The sequence below is a fragment of the Dreissena polymorpha genome, chromosome 2 (assembly GCF_020536995.1).
Source record: "Dreissena polymorpha isolate Duluth1 chromosome 2, UMN_Dpol_1.0, whole genome shotgun sequence".
In the NCBI taxonomy this organism is placed as follows: Eukaryota; Metazoa; Mollusca; class Bivalvia; order Myida; family Dreissenidae; genus Dreissena; species Dreissena polymorpha.
This window is the reverse complement of record NC_068356.1, coordinates 49196209-49223942: the sequence shown is the minus strand read 5'-3', so window position 1 is coordinate 49223942 and position 27734 is coordinate 49196209. Positions and strand designations below refer to the sequence as shown.

Below are 27734 nucleotides of genomic sequence, written 5' to 3'. Positions count from 1 at the left end.
GGCGCCAAACCGTTGAGCGTCGTCCGCAGATCGGACGGTGTGATCGGTATCTATTTGTTCATGAGTTTATTTTAGGTAAATTCTCGACATTGAAAGGGGCCTTTCACGTTTTGGTAAATTGACAAAATTAAAAAAAGTTGTTTCAGATTCGCAAATTTTCGTTTAAGTTATGATATTTGTGAGGAAACAATAATACTGAATATTTACCATACTCTAAAATATCCATTATATTCATCTTTTGACGATTTGAAAACCTGAAAATTATAAAGCGTTCAACGCGAAACGATTGAATAATTTGGAAAGTTTGTTGTTGTCGTTATATTTTGTGAAACTACCGGAATTGCGGTCAGTGGTTCGAGTTCAGTGTTTTTTCTTTTTATTAATAGTATTCTTGTGTTTTTTTTTACTGTAGATTTTTAGGTCCAATATTTCAATCTATCAATATAAAGAGGATATTTGTTGGATTCGGTGGATTATCGATTTTAATTCACGAGTGATCATAGAAAATAATATTTTCACGAGTGGCGCAGCCACGAGTGAAAAATTTATTTTCTATGATCACGAGTGAATCAAAATCGATATTCCGCCAAATCCAACAAATTTTCTTTTTATTTTATGCTTTTTTCGCAATTTATATACATTGTTTAATAGTTTAACTTAAGAATTTCGCTGGGATAATGACGTCATTTCGTCCAAAAAATGACGTCATTTCACAGTAAACAATGAAAATTATCGATAATTTTCACTGATAATTTTCACTGTTTGAAACAGTGAAATTATCAGTTTTAATTCTCTGATATTTCTCTATAAACCACCGGAAAGCTTAAAATAAAAAGCATTTAATGAGAAACTTCAATACATGCCGAAATTTGTGAAAAGGCCTCTTTAACATGTAGTTTACGGGTAAATTGCTCAAAACAATGAACAATGATGTCTTGAGACAGGAGTTAAAAGCAATAATAGTTGGCATAAATGGAAACTATGAATTTTCTCTTGAAAATATTCCTAGCTTTGGAAGAACGGGGCTTAATGCATGTGTGTAAAGTGTCATCACAAATTAGCCTGTGTGGTCCAATTTCCGCTGTTTTGGCATTTGTGTTTGTAAAGAAGTCTCTCCAGTTTAGTAGAACATAGCAAGAACCCCTGGCGCTACCATGGTGTCATATGGCATAGAACCCCTGGAGCTACCCTTGTCACATATGGCAAAGAACCCCTGGAGCTACCCTTGTCACATATGGCATAAAACCCATTGAGCTACCCTGGTGTCATATGGCATAGAACCCCTGGAGCTACCCTTGTCACATCTGGCATAGAACCCCTGGATTTACCCTGGTGTCATATGGCATAGAACCCCTGGAGCTACCCTGGTGTCATATGGCATAGAACCCATGGAGCTACCCTGGTCACATATGGCATAGAACCCCTGGAGCTACCCTGGTCACATATGGCATTGAACCCCTGGAGCTACCCTTGTCACATATGGCATAGAACCCCTTGCGATACCCTGGTGTCATAATATGGCATAGAACCGGTGGAGCTACCCTGGTCACATATGGCATAGAACCCCTGGCGCTACCCTGGTCACATATGGCATAGAACCCCTGGAGTTACCCTGGTCACATATGTCATAGAACCCCTGGAGCTACCCTGGTGTCATATGGCATAGAACCCGTGGGGCTACCCTGGTCACATATGGCATAGAACCCCTGGAGCTACCCTGGTCACATATGGCATAGAACACCTGGAGCTACCCTGGGCACATATGGCATTGAACCCCTGGAGCTACCCTGGTTACATATGGCATAGAACCCCTGGAGCTACCCTGGTCACATAGCGCATAGAACCCCTGGAGCTACCCTGGTTAAATATGGCATAGGACCCCTGGAGCTACCCTGGTCACACATGGCATAGAACCCCTGGAGCTACCCTGGTTACATATGGCATAGGACCCCTGGAGCTACCCTGGTCACATATGGCATAGAAACCCTGGAAAGTGTCGAACTTGACTTGCCAGTCCGGACTGCATAAGCTAGTTCCGGACGACGCTAAATGCATATGCATAACGCCATGGGCGGCTCAGATGTATTCAGGTCGTGCCTTGATCTATTTTGTAGGATACGCATACTTGCTTAAGTGTCTACGGGCTTTTCTCCGATAACAATTATTTCCTGTAACGTCTTAGAGACATTTAGGAGGATGTTAATACCCAAATCTATATTTAATGATTTGTAGTGTACTAGTCTGTAAAAAGAGGCATTTGTTGTTGTTTTCCAAACATAAACACGAAATATTATGAAAATATCAATTTAAGTCTACGATAAGAATCCACAATGAACGCAAGCAGTGAAATGAGAGATTGGCAGGTAATTGATCACAATGAAAGGCCTAAAGTCGCTCACCTGAAATACAAAGGTACTGACCTTTTCCGTACAGCCAAATATATCAGTAGAACAAATGTTCTGACCAAGTTTCATGAAGACCGGACAATACATATGACATCTACAGTGTTAGCAAGGCAAATGTACACGATGCACGACGGGCGACAGACAACAGACAAAAGGTGATCACAAAAGTTCACCCAAAATTATGAAAATCTGTGCCTTAACCTTTTTAAAACGTGGATGGGGATGACATTTTGATTAAAAAATCGTGGCTTAACAACCTTTTTCATATATTATGCAATCATTCCAATATTTCTCTTCCTGATATATTAGATAACTTTTTTGAAAGTTTTGTGTTTTAAACAAATTCAAGCTAGAAGTATTAATTTCTTGTATAATAAAAAGAAAATAACGGAAACAATGGATTGCATGAAGAAAGGGTAGATCATAATTCAGACGTACACCTTTTGATAGGGGAGTTTATATGACTTTGAAAAAATATTATACTCATAAAGATTGTCACAATGTTTGAAGAGGATATAATTAAAACTTATTAAGTAAACAAAATCAAGATATTATAAGAAGATGTGTACTCAGCAAGTGTCATTTAGATTGTGACATGTGACAAACAATATTCACAATGTTTCATTATAGACATACAAATAAAACTGCCACCCTCTGAGAGCATTGTTTTTAAACACACAGGAACTATTTTCAGACTCATCTTGCAGTACAAAAATCAATAAATTCCTTTTAAAACACAAATCTTTGTTATTCACACAAACAATCGACCTCATCTCCTGGACAAATTTCAAGAAAATCGGACAATGAATGTGGTCTCTAGAGTGTTAACAACGTTTTAATATAGGCAAATGTAGCCACATAAGGTAAAATGCACCGCCTTCCGGCGGACATGTTTTTTAACCAACCGGAACCATTTTCAAACTCATCCATTATATCAATGGGGCTAAACTTTTGATCATGCTTCATGATGATTGGAAAATAAATTGGGCCTCTAGAGTGTTAACAAGATTGTACTATAGCCATATATAGAAAAATGCCCGGCCCCCTGGCGGCCATGTATTTAAACCAACCGAAACCATTTCCAATTGGTACAAGATATAGTTGGGACAAATCATTTGACCAAGTTTCAGGAAGATCGGAAAATAAATGTGACCTCTAGAGTGTTAACAAGGTTTTACTATAGCCATATAAGGAAAAATGCCCCTTTCCCTGGCGGCTATATTTTTCAACCAACCGGAACCAATTTGTAACTCGCCCAAAATAAAATTGGGACAAATCTGACGAAATGTCGGACAATTAATGTGGCCTCAAGAGTGTTAGCAAGGCAAACGTTAACGCCGCACAACGCAAGACGCGAGAAGGGCGAAGGACAAAACATTGTGCTCAGGTGAGCTAATAAGTCAATACACGCAATTGTTCAAATGTGCCTTTTATTTTCCTGTACGTCTAACAAAGCATTTTAGTGAGATAAATTTACCATGAATAACAATGCGATACTCAAATATGCAAAAAGCACAAAGAATAACATCATTCAAACAAGGTTTTTGACTGGCATGTTTATGTAGAATTCAAACAATCCCACGGACGCATATCATGTAAACTCCACTGTTAAAGGGACTTGTTCACATAATATCGAATTTTATTTTTTCAGATAACAAGTTAAACAAGAGGACCTGAAAGGCACATAGTCGCTCACCTGTGATACAAAAAACTGACATGTTCTGTGCAACGAAAGATATCATTTAAACAAATGTTCTGACCAACTTTCATGAAGAGTGAACTATAAATGTATTTTGTTAGAGTCCTTGCAAGGTTTTTACTATAGCCATATAAGGATAAATTATCCGCCCCATGGAGGCAATTTTTTCAACAGACTGGAACTATTTTCAAACTCGTCCAAGATATCCTTAAAACACATTTTCTGACAGAGTTTTGTAAAGATTGGACCACAAATGTGACTTTTAAAGTGTTAACAAGTTTTTACTATAGCAATTTAGGAGCAATGATCCGCCCCTGGCGGCCATGTTTTATTACCAAACCGAACTGTTTTCGAAATTTTCGGACTCATCGATGATATCATTTCAAAAAATATTTTGTTCAAATTTAATGGCGATTGGACAAATGCATTTGACCTCTAGAGTGTTAACAAGGTTTTACTATAGCCATATATAGCCATCTAAGGAAAAATGCCCCGCCCCTTGGTGGCCACGTTTTTCAACCAACCTGAACAATTTTCGACCTCATATAAGATATTCTTGTGTAACACTTCTTACCATGTTTTATGAAGATCGGACAATAAATGTGGTCTCTAGAGGGTTGATAAGGTTTAACTATAACCATATATAGCCATATAAGGAAAAATTCTCCGCCCCGTGGCGGCCATGTTTTTCAACCAACCAGGACCATTTTCAAATTCGTCCAAGATATCATTGGTAACAATTTTCTGACCAAGATTTATGATGATCGGACATTAAATGTGGCCCCTTGAGTGTTACCAAGGTTTAACTACAGGCATATATAGCTATATAAGAAAAAATGCCCCGCCCCCTTGCGGCCATGTTTTTCGAACTCGTCCAAGATATCATGGGGACAATCTTCTGACCACGTTTCATGAAGATCAGAAAATTAATGTGGCCTTTAGAATGTTTACAAGGCAAATGTTGACGCCGCACGACGCACACCGAACGACGGACAAAAGTCGATCACAAATGCTCATCATGTGCTCAGGTGAGCAAACAAAATAAATAAAAGTGAATATAAAGGATATAAAGGATATAACACTTCCTACAAAGAGACTGTGATACGTGCAAAATATAATATTGTTAATTAGAGATCATCTTATAAACTAGGGGCATTTAAGCGTTGTTATACTGACAACACAATCGGTCGATTCCATGATAAACGTCTACAGTCAGATATATATTAATATTTAAAAGTCACAGAGGTACAGGTGTGACACATTTGCCCGAAAATTCGACCCAAGATTTCACCAGCTTTTTTTTCCATTTTTGTTATATTCGTTTTTCGTCTTATAACTGAAACAGTTTGTGCTTACAACGGTCAAACAAACTCACTATCTGTCAAGCAAAGACAACAAATGACTAGCTGAATAGGTTAAGAAGTCCTTCACATATGTCCGAATTACAATATATAAAGCATATTTAACCTCATAATATTAAACAGTAACTAGTAAACAACAACACACGTGTAAGAAGTATCAGCGACACGTATTTCATGAGTAATTGATAATTACATTTATGCATATTATTATCATAATACATAAGAACAGTAAGTAAGTAAGTATTTCTCACAAATGCTCAGCTTACGCAGGCCCATACCCAGGGGGTGGGCCCAGGGGCCCGGGCCCTCCCAGCTGGCTGTTGAGTTATGTTTTTTTTTTTAAATAATGGGCCTACTGCAAATTGTTCTCTCCTGAAACACAGTACACTTTCACTCAATACAAAAGAGCAGACGTGTTTTCTTGTCCCTGTTAAACAAAAGGATAAGCGCTAATTTACTCGCCGGTGGAGATAAGCCCTTAGGCAATGTTTTCTTATCTCCTGGTACCCACATCCCCGATCAGTCAATTACCCCTTGGGATCTTAAATGCTTGATTAAACAGGTCTTTTGATTGACCAAGGAAAGAGCAGCAGCGAATTGAAACAACTGACACAGGAGTTCGTAGGTCTGGACATTGCTGACGTTAATAATTTGTGAAAAACAAATAATGTTGGAAGCAATAAGGCGGTGATGTTGATAATCGTCTTTGTCCAAGGCCCATAACTTCTCAAAAATAAATGAACCGGAACGAAACTGACACTTCATCTGTAAGTCATGTAGCTAGACTCACACACCAAATATTGGGTCAACATCTTAAAGCTATTTGAAATAAAAGCCGGAAAATGAAATGCCGGAAGGATGGACAGACGGACTGACGGACGGTCCGACTGCTATATGCCATCCTACCGGGAGCATAAACATCAGCTCTACATTTGAAAGAGTTGCGTAAAAAACCTCCTGAAAACGGTTGTTATAGTTCGATTGGTCATTGTCGGCTCGGGTACTATTAAATGTACTACAAAACTCTGACTCTAGGATAGGCGCCCCCCCCCCTCCCCCCACCGGCGAGGTGCCACCTCAAAGATTTTTTCACTGGGCGGATATATGACTCTCAATGTTTTTTATTTGGCGGAGAACATCCCTCCTGCTAAAAATTAGGGGGCGAAGTAATGTCCTCTTATCAGAATTGATGACCCGGATAAGTGCCCCCTAAATTTTGTCTTCCCCTTAAAGTACACCCTGAGCAGATTGATCCTGCAGGATTTGTCTATTCAGGTGGTGCCTTATAAACGAGGAAAATTGTGTGTGTGTGTGTGTTGTTGTTTTCCCTACGAGTATTCGTATACTAAATCACAGTGTGTGCAAGTGTGTGTGTGTGTGTGGAGTTGTATATCCGACCATTCGTTAATATCCTTTTAAGTTTATTCTAACTGATCCATCGAGAAACTTGACCGAACGTACAAGTCATGCAGAAACTGCGTAATTGTTTGGTTCAGATGGACGCCCTGCAGTAATGCTATTATTATAATAGCTTAAGCGTTTATTCCATTTTGAAATGCTGTTGTAAAACTAAGACAGATTTTAACAAACCCTTTGGATAAATACAAGTTAAACCCAATCACAATTGATTTTGTTAACAATTAATCCACCGATACTTTAATACCTAGGTCAAACCTAGGTCAAACAAAATACATTTCATAAGATCGGACCACTCTATTGAAGTCATACCATTAATACCAGTGTTATGACAACTCAACTATGTTAAATAATAGGATAAATAATTTTATTATGAGAACGGCAAAATGTGAAGAGATTTCTCGCCGTATTGAAAAAGTTTTGATTGAGAATCTAAACATTTGCCGTCTGCGGCGTCTATTAAAAAAAGTTTGTAATCGGTATGGTCATGATTTTAATTAAATGAAACTAATTGAACATTGGCATTCAACATGTGAAAATGCTCATTCAGTCCCGGTAAACTATTACTATCAATTCCTAACATTGAGCTCAACTGAAAATGCATATATTTGATGCTTTTCTGCTACAACAACGCGCGGAAACAACGTGAACATGTGCAATGTCAAGTAATCATGTCATGCCCATACTTTATTATTTGTTTTTTTTGCACAAAAATGGAATCTACAGTTCGCGAACGGTAACTTACTAATGACTCATATGTCACTTGTTATGTGATTAACCAATAAAGGTTTGTTTCTCAGAGCGCGATTCACATATTACTTCATCCCTCATCTGAAGCAAAATACAAAATAACGTAAGTAAAATACATAGATTAAGTATGATGAAAATAAGGTGATGACAGAAGTTAACAAAGAATATAATGATTAGTAGCATACTTCAATTGATAATGACATTGCTCATTCATCAAATATTGCGATAAGGATAGAAGTAAACGCATGAAGTATCCATTTAACATTGATATTTATTACAATCCATCAAATCCTACGATAGAAATTATTGTACATAAATACATTTATTTGTTTCTAATTTATTTCGTTTACAATTTGGATTGTTCATTCGTTCGTCCGTCGACTCGACTAGGACCACTCAAGTCATCTTTGGGTCTGGGACTGGCTTTGTCTGTGTGTGCGCAAATGGCTGCTGAGGCCGATCCTGGCACGGAATATTCTTGTACAAAAAGGAGGAGTGGGACGTCTCCAGTTGGGCTTGCAACACGGGCCTTTCGGGCTTGCCTCTTCTCTGCCGCAGTTGTTCTGTTCGCCTCATACGTCTTGGCGCCATTGCACATGGAAGAGCACCAGGTGGTGCGATAAATTGCGAATTGTTCTTACGGTAAGTGTCTGGGTTGATTGCAAACTGGAACAGACGAAAGTCCCAATGGGGGCATTTAAATTATTGTGAGGGGGCAGATATCCGCCTACTAAATTCTGACATGGGGCACTTATCCGCCCCTCCAGATTTGCTTGGAGGGCACCTCTCTGCCCCCTTAAAATTAGGGGGCACCTGTCCGGGGAGCACCTCTCCGGATACCAAACATCTGCTCAATATCTGAAAGCGTTGCTTAAAAAACCTCCGGAAAACGGTTATTATAGAGAAAATTCCAAACAAATGTCGGAGTTGTAGACGATTGTGATGGTTAATCTGTGTTGATGAAGGTGAAAGTGAAAATGTGTAGTAGATGATAAACATTTTATTACGAATTTTATGAAGTTTATTATGAAACTTTAGAGGAAATTTGAATTCAAAGAGAAAATAATATTATGGTTATATGTCAGTCATACGTTATTATACATTTCTTAATAAAGTTGTTTGATTTTTAAAGTTTGCTTTCCTTCTTCATCAACATCACACATTTCTGAAATACAAAGCTTTAAACATCGGTGTGAATTTCACACCAATCTGTAAAGCTTTAGACTTCAGAAAGATGATGATTTACATGTTATATTCCATAAATATATATCACGAAATAAGTTTTTTAAAGCATAAAAATTCACCTTAAAAAGTGCCAAATTAAGAAAAACTTGAAATTCGGAAGGGGAGGCCCCTCCCGCACCCTCCCCGCTTGGGCCCCCCAGTTAAAATATCCTGCATACGGCCCTGTGTACTTATGCATTAATACGCCACATCCACATTTACATGATTAAGTGGCAGCTTGGAATTGTATCACAAACAATAAATTATAGGCTGGACGCATAAACAACATTGTACAACACTAAGTATGATAACGCCGTAGTGGTCTATGAAAGCGATGACTCAAATAGCCCAGTAACGAATAAGCATGATGGTCATGATGGCCCTAAAGCGTTATGAGTTAAAGAGGAACTACAACTGTGGGCGATTTTTTTTTCACGTGACCATGGCCCGCATTCACCAACCCATTCTTAGACTTAAGAATATACATGAAGAATGATATAGACAGAGGTGCCAAGTTTGACTCAAAATGCAAGCAATTTGATAAGGTGACCTTTAATCCTATAGGACCCAGCATTTGGCTTTGATATTGTTAGTAATCATCCTGACCATTTTTTTATGATTAATAACGGTGAATTCTTGAATGCGAATGATATTTTTTTATAATTTCAACCGCTACCTAGATTTTTAATGCATTCGACTCAAATTCACACTTTGTCTAGATATTGTCCATATAAACATTTCTACCAAATGTGACAAAACTCTTTCCTATACAGTGACATTCTAAATATTGACACGGTACGACCCACATCGCACGACATACACAACGAGACGCATGACAAAGACTAATAAAATGGGTCGTGTTCGGAAAAAACTGGGCATAATGCATGTGCGTAAAGTGTCGTCCCAGATTAGCCTGTGCATTTTTAGTTTCAAGGCAGTCCCTCCTTACCGAAAATTAAGTTTAGACGGAAAGTGTCGTCCCTGATTAGCCTGTGCGTGCTGCACATGCTAATCTGGGACGACACTTTACGCACATGCATTATTCCCAGTTTTCTCAGAACAAGGCTCCAATAGATCACATGGTGGTGAGCAAACAACAACAGGTCATGCGGGCGGTATCAATCAGAATTCTGCATTTTCTGAAAAGGGAAATGGTTGTTATATGAAGACCGAATGGATTGAATGTCTTATTCAAAATTTTCGTAATTTATTATAAGCGACACTATTTAATGTATATGCGATGTAAATAATTGAAAGAAATGACATGGCTGAATGTGTTCAACGAGTTTCAAAAGATAGCGCTAAGTTAATGTTAACACTGTATTATATTACCCATTATACTTGTGTGAATGTATTACATTCATATCATACTCTTACAATCAATAAGTGGACTATTTATCTGTGCTAATCTTTACTTTGTTCGTAATATATAAGCCTCTCATAGGTGAATATTTCCGAATGTGAACTTTTATTTACACAAATAAATCCCTTAAATTTGCTATATATAGTGCATTTGAAATGCCAAAACGTGACTCGAGTTAGAGCCCAGGCTTTACCAGTCCAACAGGTCCACGAATACCAAGAGGGGTTTATTTATCGTTGAACTGTGGATATTTGGTAGTGAATATAATTAATCAAGGAAACTAGACACGACCTGAATTTACTTAAATACTGTTTATTATTATAATACATTCAGTGCATATATTCACGTACATTAAACGCAGTATGTTATTTCGCCAAAAACAACAATATTAGTTTTATATTACACATAAATTGTTGTGTTTTAACAACATGATATTTTGTTATTTAACAATATTTGTTTATTTTTTTTGATGCAGTATATTGTTATCGTACCAATTATAAAGAATATTTGCATATTTTTGTCACCAACTTGGAACTTTCAATGTGCATGATGCTACGCTTATGTACACAATTTAATAAACCTGAATTAAACATAAATGCGATAAATCTGAGAGACTGTTATCCTACATAGTAAACTAATTCAAAGTATTCAGTCCAGTACAACCCCTCTTAAGCAGCCAGTCAAGGGAAACGGCCAAATTGGCTGCTTAAGCGGGGTGGCCTCTTAAGAGGGGGTTGGGTCATAGGGAGTCTGGAGTTGATGAGTGCATGGCCAACTGTTCAATTTTTGTATAAACAAAATGGTAAATATGTGTACATATGTGTATTTCCGAAATAACACTTTGGTGATTGTCTGAAATCAACAAATTAAAATAATATTTGAATAAATGCTGGAGATTTTTTTTTAAATACGATGATTCCTGTTTACATCAGCGCCACAAATATCACATCAGGGAAGTTGTTTCTGTTATTTAACTTTATCTAAATTAAGTAAGACTACCTTCACCTCATTAGATATTCAACAACATATCACGATGGGAACAGAAATATTATCACATAATTTATCTGTATGCTTCGTACACAAGTTCTAACAGTGTTAAATCAGGAATCGGTTAGAAAGTGTTCTATAAATTAAAATTTGTAAAAGAATTCTTTTATCAAGCCAGTTCAATTGTTAAAGTTACTAAGTATGTAAGGTTAACCTTGAGTGAAATCTTTTTTTTTTTTTTTTTTTTTTTTTTTTTTTTTTTTTTCTTTAATAAGAAAACTTTATTTACCTCGTCAATAGGTATGTGTAGGTCGAGGCCATCCTACTCCATACCTTACAAAAATTATGTGTTAGTAGCAATTAAATACAGCCTGTGTTAGAAACAACTAAATGATTTGCACGTTTATAAACAGCGGATGCAAGTTTATATTTAGCAATGTACAATGTATGCATGTATACATAGATACATAGTAGATGACAAACTTTGTGAAAGCACAGAAAATACAAGTAGCAAATATACTTTCTATATAACACAGGGATCTTCATACTTAATATGGAGATTTGTACTACACATATCATTGTTTTCTTTTGTAAAAGGTAAAGAAAGTGTAGATTTGAACAAACAAAATATGTGAAAACAAAACCACAGTGTATAGTTGAAATCATTCATTTCAGTGCACATCAATGTAAAGCAAGTACATTTTAAGTTATGGGTTCATTGATTAATAATCTTACAACTGACCAATTTGGAAATTCCGATCCTTGGCAAATGGTGTGCTTTTGAATTTCCCATGCTAGTTGAAAACTATTTTTTAGCCCTGGTACTGTTGGGATTTTACTATGTTTTTTACAGATAAAAACATACCTTTTCATTTCAAGAAATAAAATATTAATGGGGGTCATTTTTTCAGAACAAATCCCAAGTAGAACATCTTGGCAAGAGATGTTGGGAAAATTGATGTTGTTTAGATTCATTGAATATTTTATATAGTTGATAATGGGTTGAATGTGTTCACATTCCCAGAAAAGATGAGTTAAGGTTTCCTCATGTTTTTTACAAAAAGAACATAGATTGTCGTTAACAATTTTCATTTTATATAACAGAGATTTTGTACCCAAGATTCTGTGTACAATTCTAGTTTGAAGCCATTGTATATATGTATCTCTGGAGTTTTCAAAAACAAAGTTATGTACAAACTTCCAGTCAATGTTATTAAATATTTCATTCCACTTATTTTGACATGTAGGTTTTTCTTTATTAAATGTATATGTGCTATATATTGATTTATTTGGTTTTGCTTTAAAAACAATAACATTCAGATAGGAAGAGAAAAATACTCCAGTGGTGTTTGACTTGTTAACAGTAGCAAAACTTGATTTTTTAATAAAATCTGATACAGTTCTTTTAACTCCTTCATAGAATAAAAAATTTAGCACTTTTCCAGTGTAATTCTCAATATCATTCTTGGTCTTAAACCCTCCAGAGGTACATAATATGTCTCTAACAAGTCTAATTCCTCTTTCATACATGTTCTTATCATAAATGCAATTCATACCAATTTTAAAGTTGTCATTGTAAAATAATGGCATATTTAATACATCATCAAATGTACAAATCTTAAATGTGTTAACATATATGCTATAGTAATTAAGAACATCTTTCCAAAATGTGTTAGTTAATCTTTTAACAATTTTTTGCACATATGCATTACCCATATTTAACATTTTTTTAACATCAAACAGTGAATAGACTAATACAAAGCATTTACCTGTACATAGTGCAAGTTTCTTTATCCATGTTAGCTTCATACTTTTTTCAAATGAGTATATATCTATCATATTCAGCCCTCCCTCTTCATAAGGTTTGATAAGAATATTGTGTTTGATTTTTAAAGGATCATCCCATATGAAGTTGTAAAAACAATTATGTATTTGATTTAATATATGTACTCCTGGACTGGGAAGAGCAATAAATAAATGAGTGAAAAGGGGGAGTAACATGGATTTAACTACAGTAATCTTTCCTAAAGGTGAGATATTTCTCCTTTTCCAAAAAATTATGATATTTTGTAACATTGTCAATTTGCTAGAATAATTATAATCAATCATTTTCTCTAGGTTGACATCAAATATGATACCTAGTACTTTGAAATTGGTTGAACCCCATATAAGTTTGTATTTAGTTTTTATTGAGTGTGTACTATATTTCTTGGAGCCTATCCATATGAGTTTTGTTTTGTCATAGTTAATTTTTAGTCCAGATTCCAGGGCTTGAGTGAAATCTTGATTGCGCCTGGTTGAAGGTTATGAACAAATGGAAACAGCAACATTATGCACACAAATATTGCACACAAGTTTAAAGCATTACATTCCATAAGAATGAAAAAATACGACAAGGCGAATGATAAAAATAAATCTAAAATATTTTGTTTAAAGAATAAATATTTTACTTGTTTTAACTTTTTATCTGCGAAAAAAACACAACGAGTACGATGTCTATTGCGTATGATCTTCTAAGATCTATTAGTAGTGCGGACAGCCTGAGCACTACATTGTGAGATGTAATAATTACATCTCACAATGAAGTGCTCAGGCTGCCCGCACACAGGACACTGATCTTGGTTCTGCAACATCTCGCATTCAAGTGCGTACACACTAGTAGTTTACAATTCGCTTATTTAAACGTATGCTAATTTTAAAATTTAAAAATACATGTAAAATCATGTGTAAATGTTATATTTGGACCATAACATGACCTGACCACGATTGACGAATTATGTTTTAACACCAGAACAATATTTTACAGAGAGTGAACTGCAGTCAATGTATAGATATTAAACAAACAAAACTTCGTGCATGTCATGTTTAAATCAGAGATTATGGTTGATGGTAAAATAAATATCAAATGTGAACACAATATATTAATGCCCTAACTAAAGCTAATATTATCTGACACCACAGCCACAACGAGGTCCGAAGTGATCGCGACTGCGAGCTTCAACGCTAACGACGTCACAGAAATCAGTATAAGTAAAGTACGGAATGCAACTGGTAAGTCCCGCCAAGTAATTAGGCTTGATCTTGTTTTGTTTGAACAAGTCAAAATTGAGAGTACTGCGAGGGTGGTAATGTCCCTCATTATTGCCGCCCTTTTCTGTGGTTTGGTGAATCGCTAATATCGTCTCTGTGACGTCAACGACGTCAGTGTGTAGTTTACACCGGGCCTCGGCCACGAGCCAGTTATCGTAACCAGGGCGACCGACCACCACGGGGAGTATACGTTGCCATGGAAACGGTTTCGTTGCAATAAAGTAGTCCTCCGCGTCCTCGCGGTATAAGGTTCCGTAATCTCTAGCGTGTTTAGTAAGATTTCCGTCTGAACGGGCATTTACAAGAGATATTTTCTCAATATTGGTCCTGCGCCCAGTTAATAGGACGCTTTTTTCGGTGAAGTTGCCTTTGTCACTGAGATCCTCAAGGGTTACAATGAGTTGGTTTGTGAACAGTATGTCCGCGTTCGCATACCCGTACCAGGGCGTATCGAAGCGCTCGTACGCGAGCCGAAACATTTCCCTGAGTTCCGGCGGTCGCTCGGCCTGTTCCGAAATCGATATCGTTTCCCAGCCATTCTGCTTGGCTATATCGTCCCAGACAGAGTCATTGGTGAAGAGTATTACATTCGCATGCGGTTTGAATCGAGCCCAGTTCATCAATGTATTATTATGCACGAATAACTTCTCAGTATTCGTATGTATATGATCCGCGAACGTCGTAAATAACGTCAATAAAGGCCGTTCCCTCAATTTTTTCATTATTTTTCGTTGCGTGATATTAAGACAACGGGCGACTATCTCCCGTATCGACCTTTCGAATTCGTCCGATGACTTCTGGGCGGGTTTCGCGCACGTTTCCGGCAGTATGTCCCCGATGGCGGTCGCACCGTTATTCTCGAGATACAGATTCACGAACTGAACGACGAGGTCCGTGGAGCAGCGAACATGCGAAGGCGAGAAACCCAGTCCCAGGAAAAAGCAGACGTTAAGGACGGAGATCACTGTAAGTATTAGAAAGTACTGGAAGTTGGACAGCCGCGTGGCAGGGGCTGCGGCCCGTGGTCGGGGCGACGCCTTCGGCATACTCGCTCATTCGATACTGGAATTGTTAAATAGTGTGCATTTTATGATACATCATTTTACATGCACATATGAATGATAAGGAAGCTGATGATGGTCAAATACTACTCATCCTCATTCTTTTCCTACAACAACAACTACTAATAATACGACTCCTACTTCTTATACTAAAATAAGTCTGCCGCCACCACTACTACCTATAGAAATTGAAAAAACTTTTAAATACTGAATCTTTTAAATACTCATGAAAACTAAACAAAACAACAAATCAACAATAATAATAATTATTATATATCATTCTCATCTTATTTATAAAGACCTACCAATATATCCAGAAATTATCGACTGCTACCACATGTTTAAAACCGCGCTCATATTGACTTATCAACGTAGCAAAATCGAACAATTGACATGACGCCTTATCTATGATCGCTCCGCCCACTAGAATTGATCCACCAATCAGCGATCGATTTATCGGGCGCACTCGTTAGCAACGACCTGTCCGCCATTTTCTAGACAAGCTACATGTTTAGGTTCACTTTTATTCCAACGAGTTTCTTTTGTTTTCCTCTTTAAAAAAACGATTATAAATGGTTAAACGGTGTCAATGGGGATTATGTAACTCGGACAATCGATATCCTGAAAGATTAGTTGGTGACATTTAATTTATATCGTTTCCAAAGCCGAAAAGAGATCTTGAGAAGTGTAAGAGATGTATAAATACATGCGGTCGTCACCACGAACAACTGAACGTCAACACTGTCAAAGACAATTATAATATATTTTTATCGGATATACTAGCAGGTTTAAATAGTTTATGTTATCGATCTGATTATCACATAATATTTCACTTTTTAAAATAGTTTTATCAGTTACTAGATCAGAAGCGAGGTTCATCTGCATTACTTAAAGAGAAATAAAACCCAGCATGAAGCCTTATTCATGTTGTGTTTTATTACTCTGATAGTAATGCACCTAATTGACATCATACATGTTATTTGAAGGTGACATGTGATATATTATCTTATTAACGGTATCTACACATTTGCACTCATGTGGTGTCACCACTAAACGCTTTTAATCCACACTAGGAGCTCGAATGCCTAGATCTCATTTTTAAACGAGTTTCGTTTATTTTGTTTGGATTAAAAAACGGAAATGAAATATGGTAAAAACGGTGTAAAAAGGGTTAATGCAACTCTGACATTTGGTATCCAGAAAGATAATTAGATGAATTAAATTTATACCATTTCCAACGCGGCAATGCGGTCTTGACAAGAGTGGAAGCTTCAAGAATTACCAAGATCCCCTTTATAGAACATTAATTTATTTCACAAACTTGAAATGTCATATAAGCAATAACTAAGCATTATTAAGCATGTATGATGTCACGTGTGCTTGTAAAATAATTGAGAATTTTGTTACCCAATTCGTGTTACTTTACGAAATCCCCGTTAAAAATCGCGTTTCTGTGTGTGTCAGAAACAAGTGAAAACCATTTTGTTATTATTTTAATAAACACGTATCGATAAATGCTCTTGTAAAAGAGTTATTATTACTGATATTAGTTAACCAATAAATGCGGTAACTTCGGGAAGCGTCTGATATTGGTAGCCTTATTAATTTATAATAGCCTGACCGTATTCCATTTCGTACAACGCTAATTTTATATCAGACAATGTCCAAACTTACTGTGTTGTTTTTGCGCTTTAAATTATAGTGATTGATAAATGTCCCATAAGCAATGTTTAATATGATTAATATCACTTTTATACGCAATAACATGTGGGATTGAGGTACCCACCCGGCGTCAGAAAGCGCGTTAAACTTTACCGAATTCCCAGTTATAAAGCGCTATTTCGTGTCAAATACACGGGTAAGGGGGAATGTTTCGGTAATAATTTTGTTAATAACACGGGTAAATACCGGTGAAGTGTTAATTTATTGCAAATACCACCATTATACGTAATAACGGGTTCGATTTCGGTAAGCGCGCAAGCGTTTGAGAGCGTGTTTAATGTACCGATTTACCTGTTATAAATAGATGATGTTCTCTTTAATCCTATATTTTTTGCATTTGCAGAATAACTAAATGGCATCAACCCATTTACAAGTGTAATATGGTGTTAAACAAGTCCATAAAATCATCCGGCATATCGCGTAAATCTATATGCAGTCTATAGGCAAAGAAGCCATTTTGGTGCTAGCTTGTCTAGGTTTTCTTCCCGCTGAGCCACGTGATTAAGTGGGCGGAGCGATCACTGATAAGGCGTCATGTCAATTCCGAAAAGACACGGCGCTCTTTTCACCGTTGAGCCATCGAATCAAAGTGGGGATTTAAATTTTGATTCGAGGTATTTGCATATATAATAAATTTGTACATGTATTCGCAAATAAGGAAGTCTATTGCGAGGAAACCTTTGTTAAAGCCTACTATAAAGATAAATACCGGTGGAACAGTTGTCGCGAAAATACCTGTTTAATATTTTCATTAATCTCTAACATTCGTTTCAGTCATATGCGTTTTCACATCATACTGTCGTTTTTGCCAGAAATAAACCCTCAATACATAATGGTATAAAAGCTCGAAAATTACTTGCTCACACCAAATGAATATTTACGGTACACTACACGAAATAATTAGCACAAACGAAATAGGAAGATATATAGGATCTGGCACGAGTTGTCATATCATACCATATTTTAGGAATTCAGGAATTTTGTTAGTGAGCGAGCCTTTGGCGAGCTTACTAAATAATTTCCTGGACGAGTTTAATAAAATATGGTATGATATGACAACGAGTGTCAGATCTTTTTTATCACATGCTTTTAAATGAGCAAATTAAATAAATATTTACGCAAACATAATGATAAATCTCGAATATTGTTTACATTTCCTGACGTCATTTGGAATGCCTCGGCTTTTACAAAGCAAAATAACAAAATGCGATTGGTCAATAAACGAAAACTAAGCCAATGAAAACGCTTAAAAATGTTGTATTACATGTGTAATTTAAAAAAATGTAATGGTTGTATTACATTTGAAACAGGGTATAGCATGTGATAAAACAACACATGTACACATAGTATGTGATAAACTTTAATACTTACATACGTTGTTTTTACGATTAACAGTTGTTTATTGGTCAATAACGATTCCGATGACTAAGGTTGGAAAGAATTATGGGAAGCTTCAGCACGAATGTTTAATAACATGCATGTAAATACAAAGAGTTTTCATTATGTCTGTCTGAATGACATTATGTTGAACAATAAATACCAATACTTCTAGCACCATTCGATTAATCTCTATATGCAATTATAATGATACGTACCTTTAACTTTGCTATGTGTCAGTTCGGGATTTCTGTTGGCGTTGTTAAAGAAGCAACGTATGTTTATTCTTCAAACTACATTTTGTTTAAAAAAATCTATATCTCGTATAAAAAATATGGTGGCACTGTTGCGCGATCAACAAAGCCTGAATAAAACCCTTATTGCGTTACCGAAACGTTTTTTGAAATAGAAATATATTTCTTGGTATGAAAAAGCAGCCATTATTCCGGATTTCATTGACATTTTAAACGCCCGCTTTACCGATTATCTCCGGAAATATTTCCGTTAACGTAGATGAGCATACACGGAGAGCCCGACTTCCGAAGACTCCGACATTCACAGAGAGAGATCGAGTTAGCAGCGAAATTTAAACAAGCATACTTTTTGACAGACCATAATATTATTAATTGAAAATAAAACACAGTTTAAAGATAACCTAGGATCTTTAACCAATATTAATGTTTTATGTTCAAATACATATTCCGCTTATTATGCGTTTATGTGCTAGTGTTTTAAAGAATCAGAATCTTTAATGCGTATTTAACCCATTTATGCCTAGCGTCTAGAAAAAAGGCCTTGGCAAACAGCGAAGACCCAAATGAGACGCCGCAAGATGCGGAGTCTCATCAGGGTCTGCGCTGTTTGCTTAAGGAGATTTCTGTAAAAAATATTCTTAATATATACATAAATATACTAGACATCCCTAATTTTGGAAATAAATTGGTCCAATTTAGAAGGATGGGAGAGTCCACTAGGCATGAATGGGTTAACAACGCCTTTTTTGTCGTGTTTCTCTAAAAAATGACGTTAGTATATTTCTAAATGGGTTCGTAACAGAAACTGTCATCTATTATGCTTACAATAAAAGACGAGTTGTGGAAATCAGAAACACACAAATACTGTTTTTAGAAACTGGGGGGGGGGGGGGAAAGCCGCCACGCATGAAGCAACACAAAGTCGCTGAACGAATGTTTAGATAGACATCGATGGCCGAGCGTTGTATCCACTATAGGTCTGCTTTACACTTTCTATCATATGAAATATTCATACACTCCGTCCCCAACATGTATCTTGTCAAACACTAAAGAGAGACAACAATTTCCGCGCCGGTCTAATGAATTCTTGAAAATATCACTCGACAACTGCTATCAGACGTTGCTATTGTTAAACAGAACCGATTTCGCAACATTTGAAGTGTTATGAATTGCTCGTTTCCGAGCGATAAAAGTAACGATGGCTACAGACAGCTCACGTGGTTCAGCAGACGAGAGATGAGTCAGTGTAAAAAATTATGTTCATGATGTTACAGGCATGAAAATCGAAAGAATAGTTTAACCCGAAACAATGAAGCTGCGATGCAACGCCGCAAAGACGTGACTTTATTTGCGACTTATGGCCTGAGATTCCGCCCCATTGCCTGCCTCTAAGGTAACATAAATTCGGCATAGCTGCCCGAGTTTTATCGACCTTTGAAGTCTTGAGCAAATTTTCACCAATTAAGTCCGAAGTATTATATGAAATATTCGAATTTGTGAACAATACCAAAACTGCGCGAAATAGAAAACATGCAATCAAATATCTTTTGAGCTATTTACATAAACATAATTGATTTGGACATCTATTTTACATAGTATACTGTAAACAAAATTCTAATGCCTCATTTTCAAACGAGAGCGCCGATGGCGTTGAAAGTCTATTTGCAAGATACAGGATAGTTTCAGCTGAATTAAATGCTAAAGGATTAGTTGTCTGAATGAAAATGTAAAAGGCTATCAAAACATTTATTTATGAAGAACAAGACCATTGCCAAGCAATAAAAGTCCCCTACCTCGCATAAGGAGTAATATAATTGTCTCCCTTTGTTTTCAAGGGACGTAATTCTTTTAAGTTTGCCTTGTAGATGGTTATTTTCTAAAAATAAAGAATTACGAAATACTATATTAAATATCTATTTCGTCTGCACAAAATCAGGGAAGGCTTGGAAAAGGACAACCGTTTCCCCTGTGATTTAGAAATGCGGTATTACAATAGTCTTATAGGAGATGCAGCAATCTGTTTCTGCAACGATGTGAAAATATTTATTTCCAATAAAAAAGAATAAGCGGATAGAAAAATAGCACATTCAACTCACGAAAATCAAAATAGTTTGTGAATGCTCCTTTCAATTTGAAACCTTATTGACATCAGTAACAGAGAGTCTATACTCTAAATGCTGTGTTCTTATATTTAAAAAATACTTGCAATTTTGCATTATGTGCACTTTTCTATCCGCTTATTCTTTTGTTATTGGAAATATTGGCTTATTAAGCACGGAGGAGAGGCAACGACTGCAGCATTGACGGCACTATGCCAAAATATCTCGGACAATTGATCAAATTGTTATAATTGAAAGTGCTACAAATAATAAGTTTGGTATTTTCTGGACTTAATTAACGTTCTATAATGGTGATTTCGGTTATTCAACACATCGAAGCTACCAGTCGCGCTTGTAAAGATGACGTTTCGGCTTTAAAAATGGTTTAAATTCAATGCCTAACCCATTTATGCCTAGCGTCTAGTAAAAGGCCTTGGCAAACAGCGTAGACCTAGATGAGACGCCTCGTGATGCGTCGTCTCATCAGGGTCTGCGCTGTTTGCTTAAAGCAATTTCTGTAACGTTTAATGAAATCATTACGCCGACATCAATAGCAGAAATGAAACAGCTTTCGAGATTTACCAAAATAACAAGGGCTGTTTGTAAAACATGCATGCCCCCCTATATGGGCTATAAGTTGTAGTAGCAGCCATTGTGTGAATACGTTTTTTGTCACTGTGAACGGTGGTGGTGGTGGTTGAATGTGGTGTAGTAGTAGTAGTAGTAGTAGTAGTAGTAGTAGTAGTAATAGTAGTAGTAGTAGTAGTAGTAGTAGTAGTAGTAGTAGTAGTAGTAGTAAAAATAGTAGTAGTAGTGGCAGTAGTAGTAGAAGTAGTACATGGTAGAATAGGTGGTGGTGGTGGTGGTGGTGGTGGTGGTGGTAGTAGTAGAAGCAGTAGCAGCAGCAGTAGCAGCATTACAATACCAATACTTAAGAATGATCAAATGGGAAAAGGTAACCTAGCACTGGCAGTAAATATGGGGCTCATTTACAGGTCAGATTTGAAATCTCTGCTGTAAAATGAGATTTTGAATGAATTAAAGGGAGGCAAATCTGTAATAAAAAGAACATGCATAAACCGTAGTTGTTTCCCTTGTTTGAACCATGCTAAATCCTTATACATTTATAATGCCTATTTCCAGTAACTGTGACCTTCACCTGTGACCTTTGACCTAGTGACCTCAAAATCAATAGGGATCATCTGCGAGTCATGATCAATGTACCTATGAAGTTTCATGATTCTTGCCCCAAGCGTTCTTGAGTTATCATCCGAAAACCACCTGGTGGACGGACCGACCTACCGACCGACCGACCGACATGAGCAAAGCAATATACCCCCTCTTCTTCGAAGGGGGGGGGGGGCAAAATAATGAAGAAATATACCAGGCATTAGACTAGGCTGTAAAGGTCGAACACTTATTTCTTAAACATCAACAACAAACGCCAATGCCTCAACTCTCACTTACTATGCTTTTTAACAATTCAAATCTATCGAACACCTATAACCCTTATGTTTGTACTTTGTAAAAGCATTTACTTTTCAACTGTAAAATGCCCTTCCTTAATCTCTCGAGCAGTAGCCAATTAACTTTGCACTTGAACTCTGTAGAACACACGCGCCTGCCATAACCGATAATCTTCACACGAGGCAATGTACAATTGACCAGTCGCCAACTCCGCCCACATTTTGTCAATCAGCCAATCAGATATCGATTTTTCACACACCCCTCAGCAACGCTTATCTGGCCGCCATTTTGTCCGACAAACAAAGCGTGTTGTACATATGGGATGGACGTAATTTTTAAGAGTTTACACAGATTTTATAATTTATTTTATAGAAAAGAGCATAATACATCATTACAAATATAGAATTTCCCTCACGTAATCCGCTATAATTGCGATCTGCTTGTCGGAGTTTTCTAATCACTAGACCACGTGACTTTGTGGGCGGAGCGATCGATAATTTGGCGACTGGTCAATTCTTTATCCTGTCACATGCCTTTAAATAAGCCCGATAACCAGGTAACCTAATATCCCAATAGATATAGAGAATCAATACTATGTTAGTGTGATTGTGTACTTAAATTTATCCCACGAGTGAAGAAAGGTTTACATGGCGGGGCTTGCCGAGCCTTGTAAGCCTTTCTGACACGAGTGGGATAAATTTAAGTACACAATCACACTAACATAGTATTCTATTTATCCTACAATATTGTTTTATTTAATTTATTCCTAAAATAAAAGCAAAAACACATTAAATTAACTGAATCTTACATTGCGTAGTAATATTTATTGTGATCGTTCCTGTTTACGGAAATCGAAATAGTCCTCCAGAATTCCACGCAAAAGAAAAGTAACGAGACAACATATCGCTATACGCCTCGATTCAAATTTAATCAGCGTTCCAAATGTAACACACTCAAGTAGAACACAGACGGTTGTGTTCAAACTACAATTCTTGTTTCACCACTGTAAAAAACCAAAAAACAAACATGGCTCCCGCCATTTTGATACATTTTTTGTATTTACAAAATGTGTAGACACATACCGTGGCTACGTGAAGCATGATTCAGCATTTATTCCCGCCGATATTGTTAATTTTAGTCTTTAAACAACTCTTCTTTTAACACACTTTATACTTACTAACATAAAAGTATTGTTCTACTCACCGAATGTATAATAACCACGTCCATGTGTATTTTCGTAATGTTTAATTTGCTTCCGTTACGAGTTAAAATTCTAGACAAATTTCTTCATCGCCATCCATCTTTTCCATTTTAAAGCACTGGGTGTAAGCAGGCAATTCCTTGTGGATAGACATTCTTTGATCGACTGACAAAGGAACGACTAAACCATCAAAAAATTACCATTTTAATTCGACATCGATTTCCTTCGAAAAGTTAAAGAACAATTCACTGACACTTTTCTTAAATTTAATCCATTAATTGTTTAACAAAACATCGCGTTATTCGAGTACATTCGACATTTTAACTAAATCGAAAATGCAGTCTCACCAGTTTCATTCCAGTTTTATATCCAAACACTGTGTTTTTCACATTCATAATATTATAATAATCCATCGTAAACACACACACACACTCGCAACTCGTTAAACGACTGCGTACCCAATGATCTAAATGACGTAATCAGGGGTGAAAGGCCAAAAAAATAGTTCCTACGTAATGTTCTTAAAATAAGTGTGGAAGAAACCTGATCTAAAAATAATTGTGGAGAAAACCTTATCTTTTCTTTATGAGTCGTATTTGTTCTATAAAATCATTTAACTGTAGGATAAATTAGGCTAGATGACCACGTGACCTCGAATATCCGTCAGTTTCTGTTCGCGCATGCGCACGCCTGTACTATTTTCTTTTTATAAAATATACTTGTTTTCAATTAAAAAAATTACAACATACGTATAAAGTACTGTTTGTTTAAAAATTATTATTTTAACAGCATAATTTCGTCTTTGTGTATTGAATTAATAACGATTGTTTCGATTTCTGTGTTGTTTAACAAGACGGAATGCTAGCCTAAGCGTTTTGCATGACGTGACGTCACAATGTTTTTGCTGCGGCGTGTTTTTTCCCATATTAAATATTTAAACACAAAATACTGGAAAACTATATATTTTAGAAACATTTCAACGAATGTTGTTAATATGACAGAATAAATAGAATAATAGGTTGCCACCTATTATTCTCTATAACTGCACACGGTCTCAAACGAGGTCGCAAAGACCCGTATGTAAATATCACAGCGGCGTAGCCACCTGTCGCTTATATTATTATAGTATGATGTTTAAATTGCGAGATGTATTTACTCTTATATACAATACATAGCATATCTATATTCATATTTGTTAAAAATAGATTTTCTTAAAAAGAGTTTACTTTGAAAACACAAAATTAAACGCCTGATAATTGTTTCGAGAGCAACCTACACTGTAACACTGTTAAATATGTGCTTGATTGATGATCGCGAAATTCATTCCTTATCCTGATGCTATTTGTCACTTGTAATTGTGCCATTATTATAATTATGATTATTGTGATTATGACATTGATGTTGATTCTTCTTCATCGTATTATTATTATTATTATTATTATCTCGCCGTTGATGTGATGACTACTACATGTCTTACTATTATTACAAATGTTCTTTTTGTAAACATGCTTTTTCCATCTTTACCGTATTAAGAATTAAAACTATAAAATATCAAAGCATCTATATATAAAAGCTGCAAATTGATTCACATTGTTTATATGACTTCCCCCATACAACAAAATGTACCACACTTGAACCGGAAACAAAATATGTATTTTGTAACATGCATATTATATGTTCCCCATGTTGTATCTATGTATACCTGGGAGAAATAAAATATTGTTCTGTTCTGTTCCGTAAGAAATATTCTATATATAGAAATAAATATACTAGACATCCATAATTTTGAAAATTATGCCGACCGTCCGACTTACATAAATTCCCTTGACACCGTTTTACCATACTTCATACACGTATTATGTTATCGAAGAAAATAAACAACATTTGTTGAATGCAATAGCGGCTAGACATTCGGCTTGTCTGGACAATGACGGACAGGTCGATACCAACCGGCGCACCCGATTACTCGATCATTGATTGGTCGATAGAATCTGTTCTAAACGATAATATGATAAATATAATTTTTTTATTTATTTAATAAGAATAATTCCACTAAACAGACCGATTTATTTGGCACGACCCCGATTATAAAAATGAGCCAAATGCAAATACGGCAAACCACTAAAAAGGTCTGTTCGTACACATTTTCGAAATATGTATACATGAATCGCGTTTTACTGGTTAATCTATTTTTTTACTTCATCTTCACATATAATTGCGGTGTTTTATCTATTGGTGCATTAAACAATAATGAGATACACTGACACAACACCACGTAATTGATGTGGTTGCGATGGATACACTGACACAACACCACGTGATTGATGAGTTAGGCGGACACACACCACGTGATTGATGAGATACACTGACACAACACCGCGTGATTGATGAGATACACTGACACAACACCACGTGATTGATGACATACACTGACACAACACCACGTGATTGATGAGATACACATACACAACACCACGTTATTGATGAGATACACTGACACAACACCACGTGATTGATGAGATACGCTGACACAACACCACGTTATTGATGAGATACAGTGACACAACACCACGTGATTGATGTGGTTGTGGTGCAGAGAAGAACTGTGCAGATAAAAAAACGCGTGTCGTGTTCTGAGAAAACTGGGCATACTGCATGTGCGTTAAGTGCCGTCCCAGATTATCCTGTGCAGTCCGCACAGGCTATCAGGGACGACACTTTCCGCTTAAACTATATTTTCGGTAAAAGGGACTTCCTTTTAACGAAAAATACAATTAAAGCGGAAAGTGTCGGCCCTGATTAGCCTCTGCAGACTGCACAGGCTCATCTGGGACGACACTTAACGCACATGCAGTATGCCCAGTTTTCTCACTCAGAACACGACTCAACGCGTTCTGATATCTCGTGAAAATATATCGGAACCACGGGAGAGGACAACCCTCTCAAACGAACCCCTTTATGTTCCGAGTACAGAAACTGGACCGTCTCCCTTATGTTAGGAGGTTATCTACGCCCCTGTGACAAGTAAAACTATAATTATTGAGCATGTTTTCTTTTTTTTTAATTTTGAACAATATTTTAGTCATCTCGGCGGACAGTTAACCCATTCATGCATAGCGGCTAGAAAAAAAGGCCTTGAAAAACAGCGTAAACCCATGATGCGGCGTCTCATCTGGGTCTGCGCTGTTTGCTTAAAGGAATTTGTGTAAGAAATATTCTAAATATAGAAATAAATATACTAGACATCCCTAATTTAGGAAATAAATTGATCCAATTTAGAAGGATGGGAGAAACCACTAGGCATAAATTTGTTAATTTGAACAGTTTTTCAGTCATCTCGGCGAACAGTTAACCCACTCTCCCTTTACCTATGCTATCTCCGAAATAAATCTAACTTCAAAGATTTGAAATGGCATTTAAACAAAAAAGCCGCTAATCCAGATAAAAAAGCCTTCTAACTATTTAAACTCTCATAAAACATACTGATCATGTAGTACCGGTAAATATATTTCTATGAAAGTATTAATTAATAAGCATATCTTGCTTGCATATAATTTATTATTATACGGTGTGCGAGTTCAACTCGAAATGAGTGTCGATTAAGCAGTGTGCAAGAAACCAAGGTAACCACACTCGAAAAGACTGCCTATTTATAAACAGCAATGACTTGTTATAACGCGTCTAATCTACGTGTCCCGACACGTTTTAGTGGTCACTCTTGATGATTCTTCCCTGCTGAGTTCACTCATACACTCAAGTAAACTACTGCTACTGCTACTGCTACTGCTACTGCTACTACTACTACTACTACTACTATTACTACTACTACTACTACTACTACTACTACTACTACTACTACTACTACTACTACTACTACTACCACTACTACTACTACCACAACTACCACTACTACCACTACTACTACTACCACTTCTACTACTACTACTACTACACTACTACTACTACTACTACTACTACTACTACTACTACTACTACTACTACTAATCTACTACTACTACTTCGTCTACTACTACTACTACTACTACTACTGCTGTTGCCACTACGCCATCACCTACATTTACTCCTAACCACGTTTTTTTGCTAAGGTCAACTTTAACTGTATTACTACTGACTGCTACTATTTCGTAAATAAATTTCGTAAATAAACAACGTTTTTAAATAACATTGACATAATCTTAAAAACGAAATAGCAAGAATCTGCGACTTAAAATCACAAATTTACTTCTTACAGCAAACT

The 27734-nt window shown here is 36.4% G+C and overlaps 1 protein-coding gene across 22 annotated transcripts in view; it reads right to left on the bottom strand.

Annotated features, from left to right (window-relative positions):
• Positions 1-7884: 7884 nt before the first annotated feature.
• Positions 7885-27734, bottom strand: part of LOC127866971 (uncharacterized) — a 49547-nt gene continuing 29697 nt past the window's right edge. For 12 of the 22 annotated variants that reach the window (XM_052407858.1, XM_052407851.1, XM_052407856.1 and 9 more), the window contains one exon: positions 10515-15357. In XM_052407858.1, coding sequence (XP_052263818.1) covers positions 14151-15341 — 1191 coding nt within the window. In that variant the 5' untranslated portion in view covers positions 15342-15357 and the 3' untranslated portion in view covers positions 10515-14150. Of the gene's footprint in view, positions 8298-10514; positions 15358-15661; positions 16478-27734 lie in introns of those variants that run through there. The other 10 variants (XR_008043191.1, XR_008043189.1, XR_008043194.1 and 7 more) reach the window with 3 other exon arrangements.